This window comes from Triticum aestivum, chromosome 5B (genome assembly GCF_018294505.1).
Source record: "Triticum aestivum cultivar Chinese Spring chromosome 5B, IWGSC CS RefSeq v2.1, whole genome shotgun sequence".
NCBI lineage: Eukaryota > Viridiplantae > Streptophyta > Magnoliopsida > Poales > Poaceae > Triticum > Triticum aestivum.
The window spans coordinates 679,350,014-679,365,691 of NC_057807.1; the positions used below are offsets into that span (position 1 = coordinate 679,350,014).

The following is a 15,678-nucleotide window of genomic DNA, read 5'->3' on the forward strand; positions in this document are numbered from 1 at the left end:
TTTGGCACATGCCATAAAAAGTTATTTTTCCGTCAAACTTTATGCACGCACATAGAACATGGAGATGTACCTGTGCAATCTTTTTTTCAGATTTTTTTGGCATTTATAAATGTGTTTCCTGAAGTGGATTCATATGTACCCGGGTTCATCCATGCACTTCCCCAAGATCTCTTGCCAACTCCATGGCCTCTCCCTCATCCTCAATGGTGGAGCCAGGAATAGACCACAGCCCATGCAACATTGTTGCTATAGTGTGAGACAGTCCATGGGGCTTCCTGGCAACGCCCCTAGCCACTGCCCTGCCTGCCTGGCCCCTGACGCCGCCGTTGCTCATCCTCTTTGCAACCTCTCCTTCATAATAGTCAAATGGGTCTAAAGAAGCCAAAGAAATTTGCTTCATCGTCTCCATCATCATGATATAGGGATCATGCCCGATATACCGGCCAAAATAACAAGAAACAAGATTGGGGATACGAGAGCTGCCAAAATAGTCCACAAGACATATGGAGGCCCGTATGTTGTTATCCTGCAGGTTGACGGCCAGCAAATAGTGTGCTTGTGTTGGGATAAACTTCCGGTTTCTTTGGTTCTGGCGATACTCATCGCGTGCGAAGTAGACAATGTCAGGATCCTCTATGCTAAGAAGGGGGTGCAAAGGGGTTATGTCCTTTGGGAGGTCGCCGAATCCATCAAGTCCTCAGAGTGTCTTGACATGGAGCTCATACTCTTTCTTCCAGCCCATGTCTTGCTCCAGCAACCTCCAAACTGTTATGGTGCGGTCCTTGAGGGCGCCATCAATGGAAATAAACTTGATGGTGGAGTCCCGGACGACTCCCATGTTGTGGTAGGCTTTCGGCTGTGCCACCCGGCTGTTGCGGCGGTGGTGATCCGCTCCAGGCAATTCTCCGGGCAGGGAAAAGAAGCCAAACTTCACCACGGGGTCGTGGTCACCATCGTCGTCGAAGAGGGCGTCGCAGAGGCAGTAAGTGACGCCCCGCAGGAGGTGTGCCCAGTAGCTGATGCCGTTGACCGAAAACACCATGTCGGCTTGGAAGCCGCTCATGTCGACGAGGGACTTGTTTGGGAACGAGTACAAGATCAATCCTACTCGTGCACAATTCCTAACCTACCCTGCTGTAAACCAATAGATCAGATTTGTTCGACCCTGTACGTTCACTATCAAAGTACTATAATTTGGTGACAGGAAGTTTCTTCATCTATTGTGGAAAGTTCACCTCTCGATCCAAATGATTATATGATAAAATTGGGTAGGATATTATGCATAGAATGAACTAAAATCTGAAGTTTTAAATCCGAGAGTAATCTGAGCAGGACATAAGACAAGATACGCCCTCCAGCATACAGGCGCAAGCGAAGCATTACCTACTCATGCATAGAAGGATTATGTGATGTTGCCTCTAGCTACTTTAGCCGTAGAACACGTAGGCGCGGGCAGCTGGTGACCAAGGTGCCAACATCGATGGTACTGCAGCACCCTAGTAGGGTTAGCCTCTCGAGCACCGGGAACTCGTCCATCGACAGCGATGTGAAGCATACCTTTTCCAAATTCATCTCGATCGACGTGGCATGGCGAAAGCAGGGCACGTCCGCATTAATGTGTCTGCACCATACCTCATATTGAAATCACATCCCTCAAAGTTGTCAATGACGACGAGCTCTTGCGGCGACAGCCTCGCCGTGGTGCAGAGAAGAGAGTTGAAGCAAGCATCATCATCAATGCAGTCTCTCCAAGGAATGCTGATGCTGAGGAGGGACAATGTGAGGCCAACTGGGGCCGTGTCTACAAGTGTGGCGAGCGCCGCTTCGAGCGAAGCGAGCGCCATCCCGCGGAAGTTGACACTAAGCACGCGCAGGCATGGGCATCGGTTAAGCAATGTGCCAGGGTCGGCGATGTTGCCAGAGAGGGACAACTTCTCAAGTGCCCGAAACTCGCCTGCCGGCGGTAGTGTGGGCTCCTGCGAGTTGGGGTAGGTCACGCTAAGCACACGCAGACACTGGCAGAGGTTGAGCAAGTTGCCAAGGCCGTCAATTTCTCCAGTGAGGAACAAACTATCGAGCGTGGGGAACACACTCTTTGGCGGCACAGTGATGGACATGTCGTATTTGCCGGGAGAGTTGAGGCTGAGCACGCGCAGGCGCGGGCAGCGGCTGAGCAATGCGCCAAGATGTATGATGTAACCGGTGAGGGATAATCTCTCCAGCGAGGTGAACTCGCCAGCAAACGGCGGTGCGACATCGATACTGAAGACCCGCGATTCCAGCTCGATCGAGGTGGTGCAGTGGAAACAGGGTAGCTTGATGGCTCCCCACTCACACCTGTTGACCGAAGAGGTGAAGACCAGCTCCCTCGGCGAGACCCGTGCGGCGGCGCGCAGCAACGAGCTGGCAAGGTCGGCAGTGTATCTCGTTTCAAGGCAGATGTCTAGGGTGGACACCGTCGACGTCGAAGCAGCGAAGTGGGCGGCGAGTATAGCTTCGATCCTCCCGGTCTCCAGATCGCGGAAGGTGAGATCTGCGAGACCGGTCCATAGACCGCGCCACCGGCGAGAGAGGAGGCCGGTCTGCACGGCGGTGCGGACACAGCATAGGCGTGTGAGGATCAGGAGAAGCATCTCGTCCGGGAGGGAGCTGATGAGATCCGTGTTCTGGGGACGAGGTCCATGCGGCGGCGAGCGCCGGAGGCGACGCCCCGATCGCAATTCCATCGGCAGGGATACCTTTTTTTTAGGCAAACCGGGAGGCATACGTGAACGTGGCCCTGCCACTTCGTTTTAGAGAGAAAGGAACAAAACCGACTCCAAAGCTGAGCCGTTTATTTCGAACCCAGCCCAGCCCATGATATATAGCCCAAAGCTGAGCATTTCATCCAGCATGTACTCCGTATGTTTCTCCTCAATAAATAAATAAATAAATAAATAAAAATCAGCATGTACCCTGCACAAAATAAGCCCATGATAACCATTATCTATGTTTTTTAACAGAGATGCAAGCGCTCATATACACGCGCATACACTCACCCCCTATGAACGCACACACGCACACCCTACCCCTATGAGCACCTCCGAAATACTGACCGACATATTATCTTGAAATGTACGAAGTTACCGTAGGCACCTCGTCGTCGACGGGAACGTCTCCTCCCACTGAGTGCGCATCACCGGAAATCCAGAAATAAATCCAGAAATAAATGCGAGCACCAGGACTTGAACCCTGGTGGGCTGGGGATACCACAGTCTCTCTAACCATACAACCACAGGTTGATTCCCAATAACCATTATCTATGTTACAACACGTCCACCCTTCCCTCAAAGTACCCAACACTCCCACCCTACAATCCCTAAAAGAACACGTCCACCCTATAGAGCGGATTTAACTAATGCAACCTCTTGTTTTTGTTCTAAAAAATATTTTATCTGCCCTAAAAAAAACATGGTGGGTTATTTGATGGGTTTGTTCACATGGCACCAAAATATGGTGGGTTGAGCAGCAAGGATACACCCCTATGTAAATTTGGCGAAATAAAGTTTGCAGAACTCGTCAGTCTTTTAGAGGATGGACGGAAAAACACTAGCGGGCAAACAAATTTAAGATAGTCCATTTAAATGACCGTGAAGTTTCACTTACGCGAGTTTCGAGCGGGTTGTTGGCCAAGCTTCTTCACGAGGAGACTGATTCTCAAACTTAGACATTTACATGAAGGGAAATATTAGGCATTATCATATGATTGGTAAGGTCATACGTTCGAAATAAAAAATGTACGAAGTATTATAAAAACTTTTGGGGGTACAATGTCAACTAGATGATATCCCTCGAGTGTAATCCGAGACAAACGAACTGATCTCCACATTATTTATTGAAAAGGAAGTTAAAGAAGTGGTCTTCCAAATTCCAAATGGAGCAAAACAAAGCGACTAGCTCATATGGCTTCCATAGTGAGTTCTAACGCGTGTTTTGGGAATTTATTAAGGATGATGTGATGGTTCTGTTAACTTATTTTCATCGAGTGTTGTTGCCTCTTTTCAGCCATAATTGTGGAGTTATCACATTGCTACCAGAGAGGTCTAACACAACGTACATTAAACAATAGTGACACATATCCTTTCTCAGTGCCGGATTAAAAAAATTTATGAAGGTAGCTACGAATAAGGTTGTGTTGGTCACTGAGAGGATCATCCAACCTACTCAAATGATATTTATGCTGGGTAGGAAAATTATAAAAGGGGTGGTCATTCTCTATGAAAGTATATATTCATGAAATGCATACAAAATAATTGGTGATATTTATGATTGCCTTTGAGAAGCCATATTACAAAGTCAATTGGGATTCTGTCAAACAAACTATGTGTATCAAATGTCTTTCATGGATTTGGTGTAGGTGGATTAATGATTCTATCAAAGGGGGTAGCATTAGCATGAGAGTGACTGCTAACATTTGGAAATATTTTCAGATGCATAAGGGTTTGCTTCTAGATGATCCTATATCCCTACTCTTGTTTAATATTGTGGTGGATATGTTGGCCATATCCATGGAGCGAGCTAAGGAAGACGGTCATCTTAGGGGTTACGCAACATTTAGTGGATGGCGGCCTCTCAATTTTCGTATGTTGATGACACTATACACCTTCTGGAGAACGAAATAGAGAGTGCGACAAACCTAGACCTAGCACTGTGTGCATTCAAATAATTATCATGTTGGGGAGGATACTATTCTATCATCCACAAGATCTCTTTCCTCCTCCATAGAAAAAGCTCTTCTCCTCCCATCGGCGCCGCCGCTGGTCCGTCCCATCTCTGATGGCCTCTAGGCCATGGAGGCGCGGAGGATCTCGGCCCCTCACTGGCGGGAGGGACCCCGTTCTCGTTCTTATTAGAGTCAGCATCTTGGTTGGGGCTATGTGGCGGCGGCGATGTCCCTCAATAGGAATAATGTCTCCCACGTTCTATCCCAGTCCCAATGGTGCGTCTAGCATCATCGGAGGGCGTGTGGAGGTTTGTCTCCGGTGGATATTGCGGGATTCGAACGGTGCTGGTCTTCGGTGGATCTATTTGGATCCGGTCTTCGTTCGTCTTCGTCTACGTGTTTACAGGTTTAATCCTTCTGATCTACAATTTTCTTCATCGGTGATGGTTGCTACTCTTCCCTTTTCTCTGTCTGGGCGTTCCTTGCGGAACAACGATGGAGAAATGGATGGAAGATAGAACATAAATGAATCTAATTGTCGGCATATCAGACATGTACACTACTGTAATTTCCGAATTTCCCAAGTGCCCAGAAAACTCGGCGAAGGTCGATTCCCACTCAGCAACGAGTTTGTCGAGTGTAGTTCTCGGCTAAGCGTACAAGGCCCGAACCCTTCAGGAAATCGTACTTTGTGAAGAGCCATCATTGGGGACTCGGCAAACCGTTTGCCAAGACCTAGGTGGGGTACTCGGCACAAAAAAGGCACTTGACAAGCCGGCCGGAGACGACGGCTGCCACGTGCCAATCCCCTTTAGCGAGAGCCTGGTGTAGGGAATCAGTGAACTTGGACATCCAGGAGCGAGGCACATAGCATCCATTGTTTACCTAGACATCATCTTCGCCGAGACCTGACACAAAGATTCTTGGAAAAAACTGCATGAGGGACCGACATGTGTCATGTGATATTTGCCAGAGATAGTCAGCCTTGTACTCGGCGAAATGTCTATTATGGGTGGCCGACGCGTGTTGTGCTAGCTTCACTGAGATTCATATTCTGGCACACGACAAAGGGTCAAAATATCTGCCGAGTACATTCTACTTATTTCAGAAAACTTTTTGCCGTGTTCTTCACCTTCACCGAGTGCCGTGCTCGGCAAAGGTATGCCCAACATAATTCCAGGTTCTCTTTATTGCTGAGATCCTTGGTACACATCTCGTCAAAGAGTTCGCCTAGACACTCACCACATGGCTCTTTTACTGAGTTCGGCACTCTAAAAAATATATGTGGGATATCATTTATGTATCTGATTTGTTATAGGGCTAATCAAAATAAAATAAAATAAAATAAAAACAACAGATGCTTTCCCAGCATGCATACTTAAGAAACTATGTATAACGCCCAACATGTGGTCCTAGCCCGAACGAAGACTCCACAAGCCTCGTTAATGATAGGAACACATACGAGAGACACCCCAACTAGTGTCACATGTCGGTAACAAGGTGGACAACACAACAAATACAACATAACCTGAAGAGATGAGAATGCGTTAAGTTGGCTTACACACGCCACAACAAAGGAAGGTAACAACATAAGTATCATGATCCATCAATACATATCAATCATCATACAATAAAGACAGGATCAAGGTAGCACATATCAAAGGAAAAGAAGAAGAAGAAAAAAAATGTAAGGATAACACATATTGTTGCATCTCCTCACAGAAAACAATTTCGTTGTATCAAGGAGCATGCCAACCAGATACATGCGGAAATAATTCACCGGAGCTGAAATGTCCATTGCAATTCACGGAAGGATACGCCGAGAAAATGTCGGACAATTTTGTGGAGCAACCTCGAATTGTGTGTGCCAGTGTAACAGTCATTTTTTTAAGCATCAGCGAGCATTTGAATATCATTGTTAAGAAATCATGCTCATGATCCTCTCCAGTGAAGCCAATGATTTCCACTTCTTCAAGACATGCATAGAAGACACTTTGGCTTCTCCAATTCTTGGGCTTATGACAAGGAGAATTTTCATGGCATCCTTTTCTTGCCTAAAACAAATGATGAGCATGTCAATGCATTAATTAATTACTCCGTGCTAGCTTCTTGGTTAAGACCTTATCTAACAACCGCCTTGAGAAATTGTATGTATGAAAAATCTATAAGCATGGTTATGAATTACCTTCTGTGTCATGCCAAGGACGACCATAAGCTTTTTTGTAGCGGTGCAAACCCGATGCATTTGAAGGACTCGTAACACAAGTGCTCCATAACCGTGGTATGCCCATTCAAATTTAAGTTGCAACGCAGATAATTTGGTGACATGAAGTTTCTCCATCTCTTGTGCAAAGTTCAACTCGCCATCGGAATGATAAATCTGAAGTATAAATCTTACAATAGTTTCAGCAGGACATAAGGCACGATACGTACTCCGGCATACGTGTGCAAGTGAAGCACATGTTCCCCGTTGTCTATGCCGCTCTTCTCTATTGTCTCCACGCTCATGTTCCGTAGACGCCGTGAACCAAATGCAAGATGAAACTCTGTTTACCAGCGCTGCCACTTGACCTTCTCTAGCACTTGCGCCGAGATGGACACACGGGTGTCCATGCTGGCACCGACGACCATCTGCAGTTGCTTAAGCATGGGAGTTATAGTGTTAATGTCATGGCATTCCATATGGTTATCTATATACACCTTAAGTTTCTGCAGCGGTGCCGAGTGGACCGTGATGTTGACCCTAGCTAAGTCGATCTCTAGCACACGTAGGCGTGGGCAGTGGGTGACCAAGGTGCCAATGTCGATGGTACTGCAGCGCCCTAGTAGGGTCAACCTCTCGAGCGCCAGGAACTCGCCTGTCGCCGACAGTGATGTGAAGCATACGATTTGCAAATCCATCTCAAACGACGTGGCATGGGGGAAGCGGGGAATGGCTGCATTGATGACACCGTCTGCACTGTACATCGTATTGAAATCATATCCCTCAAAGTCATCAGTCACAACGAGGTCCTGCGGTGATAGCCTCGCCGTGGTGCAGAGAAGAGAGGTGAAGCAAGCTGCGGCAATGCGGTCTCTCAAAGGAATATTGATGCCAAGGAGGGACAACGTGAGGCCAACCGGTGCCGCCTCTTCTAGCGTGGCGAGCGCCGATCCGAGCGAAGCAAGCGCCATCCTGCTGAAAGTGACAGTAAGCACGCGTAGGCATGGGCATCGTTGAAGCAACTTGCTAGGGTTGGCGATGTTACCGGAAGGGACAACCTCTCGAGTGCGAGGAACTTTCCTGTTGGAGGCTGCGTGAGCTGCTGCGACTCGAGGTAAATCATACTGAGCACGCGCATGCGCTGGCAGAGGTTGAGCAAAGAACCAAGGCTGTCGATTTCTCTGACGAGGGACAGACTATCAAGCATGGGGAACACGCTGTTCGGCGGCAGAATGATGGAGATGGCGTGCTTGCCCAGGGAGTTGAGACTGAGCATGTGCAGATGGGGGCAGCGGCTGAGCAATATGCCAAGATTTATGATGTGGCCAGCAAGGGATAACCTGTGGAGAGAGGTCAACTCACCACCAGCAAATGACGGTGCGACATCGACACTAAAGACACGTGGTTCCAGCTCGATGGAGGTGGTGCAGTTGAAACAGGGCAGCTTGATGCAGTCTCCCCACTCAAACTCATACATGTTACCGAAGAGGAGGTGAAGACTAGCTCCCTCGACGAGACCCGCGCGGCAACGGGCTGGCAAGGTCGGCACTTTAGCTCGTTTGAAGACCCATGTCTAGCATGGACATGGCCGTAGTTGTGGAAGCAGCGAAGTGGACGAGTATAGCTTGGATCCTGGCAGGCTCTGAGATTGTCGAAGGTGAGATCTGTGAGACCAGTCCAGAGGCCGCGCCATTGATAAGAGAGGAGGCGGGTATGCACGGCGGGGCGGACACAATGTAGACGTGTGAGGATCAGGAGAAGCATCCCGTCCAGGAGGGCGCTAATGAGATCCATGGCCCGGGAGCGAGAGGTTCGTGTGGCCGCGGCGATGAGCAGCAGCTGCGACGTCCAGATCGCAATTTCATATCCAATACACGTAAAGGCGAAACCCTGCAACTTTTTTCGGAGAAGGAACAAAATAAACCCTGCCGTGAAGCTAGCACCCTTTGCCGGGTGGCATGCGCACAGACCGAGCCTGAGGGACAAGCGGATGACCGCCCCAGCCCCTCCCCCAAATCTAGCCCCCTCCCAGGTACACAATTAGCCTTAGGCTTCTCCTAGAAAATAAGCAACCGAGGTTAGCCAAAGTTGTAGAAAGCTATCTCTTTATATCAGTCATGTTGGTGAATAGGTCGGCCCAACAGGGGCAACAATGGATCAGGTAGAGCATCGACGGTTGTGCCATTATTTCAGGTGCAAGGAAGGAGAGAGAAGGTTTAGGTAGAGTTCGGCGGGCTGCTGGAAGTTTTGAGGAGGAAGGGCATCCCCAACGCAGACCTTCAAAATGGCCGGACTGATGTGTCCGGAGTCCGGATGTAGTTTTCCATCCAACATGAACTCACATTTGTCTGCGGATGCGTCTGCTTGTCCCTTTTCCTGCAAACCGGACGCAAACCAGGGGATTTGTGGGTGTCCTGGCCGCTGCCACGTATGCAACCGACACCCAGTCCCACACAAAAACATCTCTCACGCCCACACCATCTCCCACGTAACTGCACCTTCGCTCCCCAAACCACATTCATCCACTTTCTCTTGAGCTCAGGTCGTTTTCTCAAAAGAAAAACGTTGGGAGAATATCATGCACTTTCTCTTGAGGTTGGCCATCATGTTTGCTTAGGCCAGCCCTATGATCCTTTATACATCCTTTTAAGCATTGTGACAAGTTGAATAAAGCTTCGCGAGCTGCCTTAAAAAAAACAAGGTGCTCTCGCAAGTCACATGCTCCCATGCTCTAATCTCCCCACAAACGTCAACCTAATTACTCGTTTCTGAAAAGCATACTTTACCACGGAAAATCCTGCATAGAGCTAACAAATAGTAGCAATGTATTCTCGTACCACTGACGCCTTTATAAGCTGATACTCCTAAAAAACGCTGTCTCTCCTCTAAATGAAAAAAGGTACCAGAGTATAGCAAAGAAGTAAAAGAGTAAACATATATTTTCATATCGGCAATATATATACTTGAATGTCAATAAACGCTTTTTTCCAAGACCTACACCAGCAAAAAGGCTCACTGTTGTGCACTTGTTGAGTACACTCCTTGTGTATTTGCATGCATGTAATGCTACCTTGAAACAAATTTATCAAGGGTAACAAAGTAAGAGAAGAAATTTATAATTGGAATATCAAAACATCACAATATATGGAAATCATCTTACAGGTCTGCAAAATTAATAAGATACCAAGGAAACTATATATTGTTTCAAGCCAAATAGCATGAGACGTGACCAAGTATAGAATTGATAAATAGTTGCACCTCTCATACGGAAAAAGTTAAGTGGGAATGCCGGATATTATAGGGAATAGGTTCCACATTAATCATGAGTTGAGACCCAGTAGACAGCTTGCATCCTCCTAACAGAAAATATTCTTGTTGCATCAAGGAGCATTTCTTGTCTGAAAGCAAAAGCCCAAATTGATTTTAATTAATCATCATGCCCGATAACCACTCTGCAACGACCACCTTGCATCTAGGAGCATGGTAATTTTATGGGCGTACGCCAAACCAATTCACCATATAGCTGGGATAAATAAAGCAATCAACGGAAGGATACACCAAACATATATTGCTGATATTCATGACCCAACCTTCAGTGACACTTTGTTTAATGCCATACGCCAGCCTGGTGGTCATTGTTTTAAGCATGGGCGCCCATCTGAATATCATTGTCATTAAATCGATCTCACTATCCCCTCCGCTTAAGTCATTGATTTCTACTTCTTCAAGATGAGTCAAGGAGATACTTTGGCTCCTCCAGTTCTTGGGCTCGTTACAAAGACAATTTTCAAGACATTTTGATGTTTGTGGAACCTAGAACATAAAAAACGTTATAATGTATATTCAACAAGTAGTACATGTGTAAGATATATAAGCAGCATGGAGAATTACCCGGCACCACCCTGGTAGGATAACGGTAAGCCTCTGTATAGCAGTTCGAATGTGGTGCATCCCAAGGAGACACGACATCAATGCTCCAAGAACATGCCCCTTTGTGCTGAGATATACCTCCAATGCAGAAAAGTTGGTAATCAGAAGTTTCTTCATCTCATGCGCAAAATTCACCGGCACTGCGCCCGAATAAAAACTATTGTGCAAAATAAAATAATCATTAAGCATGATGGTATCATGCCAAGAATTAACACACATCTTCAGGTATGCAAATATAGCCGATAAATCTAGTGGACTAAGTGAGAGGATAGACAAGAGGCGTACATGAGCAAATATGCTCAAGATCAGGGAACAAATGCAAGGGGGCGGCGAACACATGACTTCGTGGTAATTGATGTTGCTGAGCCCCCCATCTTTGTAGTATTTGTAGCCCTCTAGGGTCTCTAACCTCATGCTCTTGAGCGACCAACAACCAAATAAAAGAGGCGACTGTGTATATGAGCGCGTCAACGAGACCTTCTCCACCATTGGCGTCAAGATAGACATGCTGAGGTCCATGTCGGCCTTGACATCCAGGTTCAGCCGTTTAAGCAACGGAGTTACAATGTCAATGCTCCGGCATTCTCTGTCTTTAGCGGCATCAAGGTAAAGCTCCTGTAGCGACGTCGAGTGGACTGTGACGTTGTATATATGATCATCTGTGGTCGCCTTGAGAACGCGCAGGCGGGGGCAGTGGGTGACTAATGTGGCAAGGTCGGGGATGGTGCAACCCTCGAGGGATACCCCCTCGAGCGCAGGGAATTGATCCGCCGGTAGCTGTGTGAAGCGGACGGTGTACAAGCTCATCTGGATTGCCCTAGTGTGCCGGAAGCAAGGCAGATCAATATCATAAGATTTGTGGTAGCCGTCGGTGAGGACGAGCTCCTGGTGGGAGACCCTTGCCATGGCACCGAGAAGGGAGGCGAAGCGAGCAGCCCCAACAATGTATCTGAAATCAGTAGTAATGTAGCGGATGTGGAGCAGGGACACTGTAAGGCCGAGCGCCGCTGCGGCTTCAAGAGAAGCGAGCGCCTCTTCGAGCGAATCTGGATCTGTGCCACGAAAGGTGACGCTGAGCACACGTAGGCGTGGGCAGCGGCTGAGCATGGTGCCAAGGTCGACAATGTGGCCAGAGAGAGACAACCTCTCGAGCATGGGGAGTTGGCCGGCCGGCGGCGATTTCACGCGGAGGAAATTCGTGTCCAGTTCGATCGATTTGGTCCTCCTGAAGCACGGCATGGCGATTTCAACCGGACGGCCTGGCTTTGCCGCAGTAGACCACGCAAGGGTGAAGACGAGCTCCTCCGGCGAGAGCCGCGCGGCGGCGCGCAGCAGCGACTTGGCGCGGACGTCGTCGGCCTTTCCCCACGCCGTTGACGGAAAATTTGGGAAACGGATGTCGAGAAGAGAAACTGCTGCGGGGAGCACGACGCGGGAGAGCGCCGCTTCGATCCCTCCGGGCAGGACTTAGCGGAAGGTGAGATCGGGGAGGCGGGCCCAGAGGCCGCGCCACCGGCGCGAGACGACGCTGGTGCGCGCTGCCATGCGAGCGCAGCGCAGGCGCACGAGTACCAGCAGGAGCATGTCGTCGTGGAGGGCGCTGATGCGGTCATCGTCGTCAAGATCAAACACCGGGAGTGCCCCATGCGGCGACGGCGGCGAGCGCCTGAGGCGATGTCTCGGTCGCACTTCCATCAGGAAAGAAAAAGTGAACATCTCCTCGACGCCGTGGACAGAAGAAACCCAACTGTCACTCGGCTCGGCCCGGCCCAGTTTTGGATACCACGGCCCACGAAGCAACGATATCTGCATCTTTCTTCTCTCTCTCCGAATGTCTCAAAAAAAAATCTTTCTTCTCTCCGGCGCTGACAAGGCATCCAACCTCTTCTCGAAAAACAGAAAGCACCCAACCCGGTTCATGATGTCAAACTGTCAATTGGGGTTGATTTGTCGTGTGTCTGATGTCTCCTAACTTTTGATGACTAGTTTTTCTAGAGAACTTATGATGACTAGTTAGTGATGAATGTGGTGAATATATTTTGTTTCTACTATTTATCATGTCATGACAGGACAAAGAACACAAAAATAATAAAAATTACATCCTTTCTTTGCGAGGGATAGAAATTACATCCACGTCCATAGACCACTTAGCGACGACTACAAACACTAGGGCGAGCCGAAGGCGCATCGTCATCATCATCCCTCCTTAATGGTGTTGGGCCAAAATTATTGTATAGACAGTCGGGAGTCGGCGTGCTAAGACCCCAAAGGATGAGTGCACCGGAACAACAATCTTCGCTGATGAAGAGAAGTGTAGATCGAAAATATCCAATGTACACACACAAACAAAGAGTGGACCTAACCGGGTCCACCGAAGAACAACACCGACCGAATCCCGCGAGATCCGTCGGAGACACACCTCCACACGTCCTCCAACGACACTAGAGTATCACCGGAATGGGGGCCAGATGGGAAGAACCTTATTCCATCTTTAGGGAACCATCACCGCCTCGTCTTCCTTAGCAGGACACAAACTCTAATTAAACAAACTGATATATAAAAACACCTAAAAACAAAGGAAGAGCCCTCCCGTAAGCAAGGACCAGGGGCCACCACAACTCCATGGCTCTCCGGCCGCTGGAGATGAGACGCACCAACAGCGACGCCGGCGGGAGGTAGAGTAGCCACAATTAAGTTCTTCCTTGGGAAGGAGACGGAGGAGGCGACTCCAGATGCTTATGATCCCAAGCGACATGAGCAGTCAAAGACCATTGTTCTAGCCATTGTGGTGAATATATTTTCTAGTACAACGTAATATTTTGGTGGTCAATTGTTTACCGCCTCCTGTTTAGGGTGGGTAATCACTCCGAGTGGTCTTTGAATTTAAAATCTGCCAAGAACTTGTAATTCAAGAATAGCCAACTCAGTTCATCTGCATCTGCTATCGCATTTTGGAGTTGACAAATAAAGCCTAACAGTTAGAGGCATGGCTTAAATGCTACACAAACTAACATGATAATACAAAGGGAAACGAATAAGAAAGTGGATATATTCCCCCTGTATGCGAAAGTGGATAGTACATCCCTTGCAACGAGCTAGCACGTCCTGGATGCATGACTCCAGACCAGCGTCAAAGTTCAACCATCACGGTCGCAGGCGGAAGGGCACCAGAGGAGGCTAACCACCGGCAGCGTGACACACATGCCGAGCGCGTATCCAAGCACTTTCATCGCTGTGCCCTTCATCCCCATAGCGATAATATAGCCGAAGAACCATCCGAAGCCAATACCTGCGCCGTAGAGAAGCACGAACCAGATCTGCACGCAGAACAAAACGTCGGGAATTTTAGATGAAAGTAATAGCAAACACGAAACAGATCACGTTGAAAAGATTAGCAGCCGGTGCATGCATGCATGCGCTCGCTCACCCATAGGAGGTAACGCGGCCCTGCTCTCCGCTCCTCGTCGTGGGTGTAGGGCGCCGCGTCCCCGTGGTACCAGCGCTCCTCTGAGACGGCGGCCGGCGATGAGGCGGGGACGACGACTGAAGGATCGCCGCAGCCGTCGGATGACCTGGCAACGACGGCGGAGGGCCGATCTGCTCCGCTAGGGTCACCGGTGCATCCGAGTTGGATGCTCACGACGCGGCGATCGTCGTGTTGGTCCATGCTTGGAACGCAACGAGCTCCGTGGGTTTGGGCCTGTGTTGTGCGAGTCGATTATATCGAACAGTCCGTCTCCCTGAGGAAAGGAGTTGTGGAATCGTGCGACTCTTTTCTCAAACCTGGAGATCGTAGCAGCTAGGCCATTTGCAGCCAACAATCGTGGCTTCACTAATGGACCAGAACCAACTCATCAAACCGCCAACTCGCCGTTTTTTCCTTAGAAAACCGCTCCAAAACAACCGATTGAACTTTTGGATGCATCGGCCGCCTTCGTGACCGTCAGGTCGAAACCCTTTGTTCTTCTTCCGCGCGCGCCAAATATCTCTCTCTCTCTCTCTCTCTCTCTCTCATCCCTGATGTCCTCTGACTTGCTGCTGCTGTTTGGCGATGGTGATTGGTGTAACCACTAATATGAGGGGGGCGATGTTGGGGCTGCAAGGCACATAGCCACTAGTGCTGCAGACCCTGGCGCAGACGTCGCTGGTGTTGAAAGGCGGCCACCGCTCACGCACCATGCTACAATCGAACGCCGAAGATTGCAACATGGATGATGTTGAGGTGAGGGGCTCTGATGACACTAGTAGAAAAGGGGGCAATGGTCCAGGCAGGGCCAGCCCATTAGTCCCGGTTCAGTCCAGAACCTGGACCAATGGGGCATTGGACCCGGTTCGTGAGCCCCGGGGGCCGGCCGGGCGTGGGCCATTGGTCCCGGTTCGTCTGGATCTTTTGGTCCCGGTTGGAGGAACGAACCGGGACCAATGGTCCTCGCTCCTGGCCCACCACTATTGGTCCCGGTTGGAGGCATGAACTGGGACCAAAGGCTGCCCATTAGTCTCGGTTCAGGCCAGCAACCGGAACTAAACGGTTGGTCCTCGTTGCGGCCAGAGTTTAGTCCCACCTCGCCAACCAAAGGGGGCTCAGACCGGTTTATAAGCCCCTTCCTTCCTGCCTTGTTGAGCTCCTCTCAAAATGAAAATAGATCCCCTTATACAGGGAATTTAACCTAAATTCATACTGAATTTCTCTGAAGTTAGTAGAAATTTATTATGAATTTAGGTTGAATTTTCTCTATAAGCGCATCTATGCTCATTTCTGAGTAGTTTTTTATATAATTTTTTTCTTTTCTGCTATATTTTTTTCTTTTTATTTCTGAGTTGTAATAAGTCGTTAAAAATAAGC

General features: G+C 48.8%; 1 protein-coding gene across 1 annotated transcript; it reads right to left on the minus strand.

Moving 5' to 3' along the window:
- Nucleotides 1-13,742: 13,742 nt before the first annotated feature.
- LOC123117611 (uncharacterized) lies at nucleotides 13,743-14,546 on the minus strand. Its single transcript, XM_044538331.1, has 2 exons — nucleotides 14,263-14,546; nucleotides 13,743-14,152 (listed from the first exon to the last, which is right to left on the minus strand). Exons 1-2 carry the CDS (start codon nucleotides 14,500-14,502, stop codon nucleotides 13,973-13,975), a joined length of 420 nt encoding a protein of 139 aa, XP_044394266.1. The 5' UTR covers nucleotides 14,503-14,546; the 3' UTR covers nucleotides 13,743-13,972.
- Nucleotides 14,547-15,678: the final 1,132 nt, after the last annotated feature.

Bases quoted from the DNA above. Each gene is read 5' to 3' on its own strand.
- LOC123117611 (XM_044538331.1), bottom strand. From the start codon at position 14,502: ATGGACCAACACGACGATCGCCGCGTCGTGAGCATCCAACTCGGATGC. The intron at 14,153-14,262 runs GTGAGCGAGCGC...TTCTGCGTGCAG, and splicing joins GGCCGCGTTACCTCCTATGG to ATCTGGTTCGTGCTTCTCTA.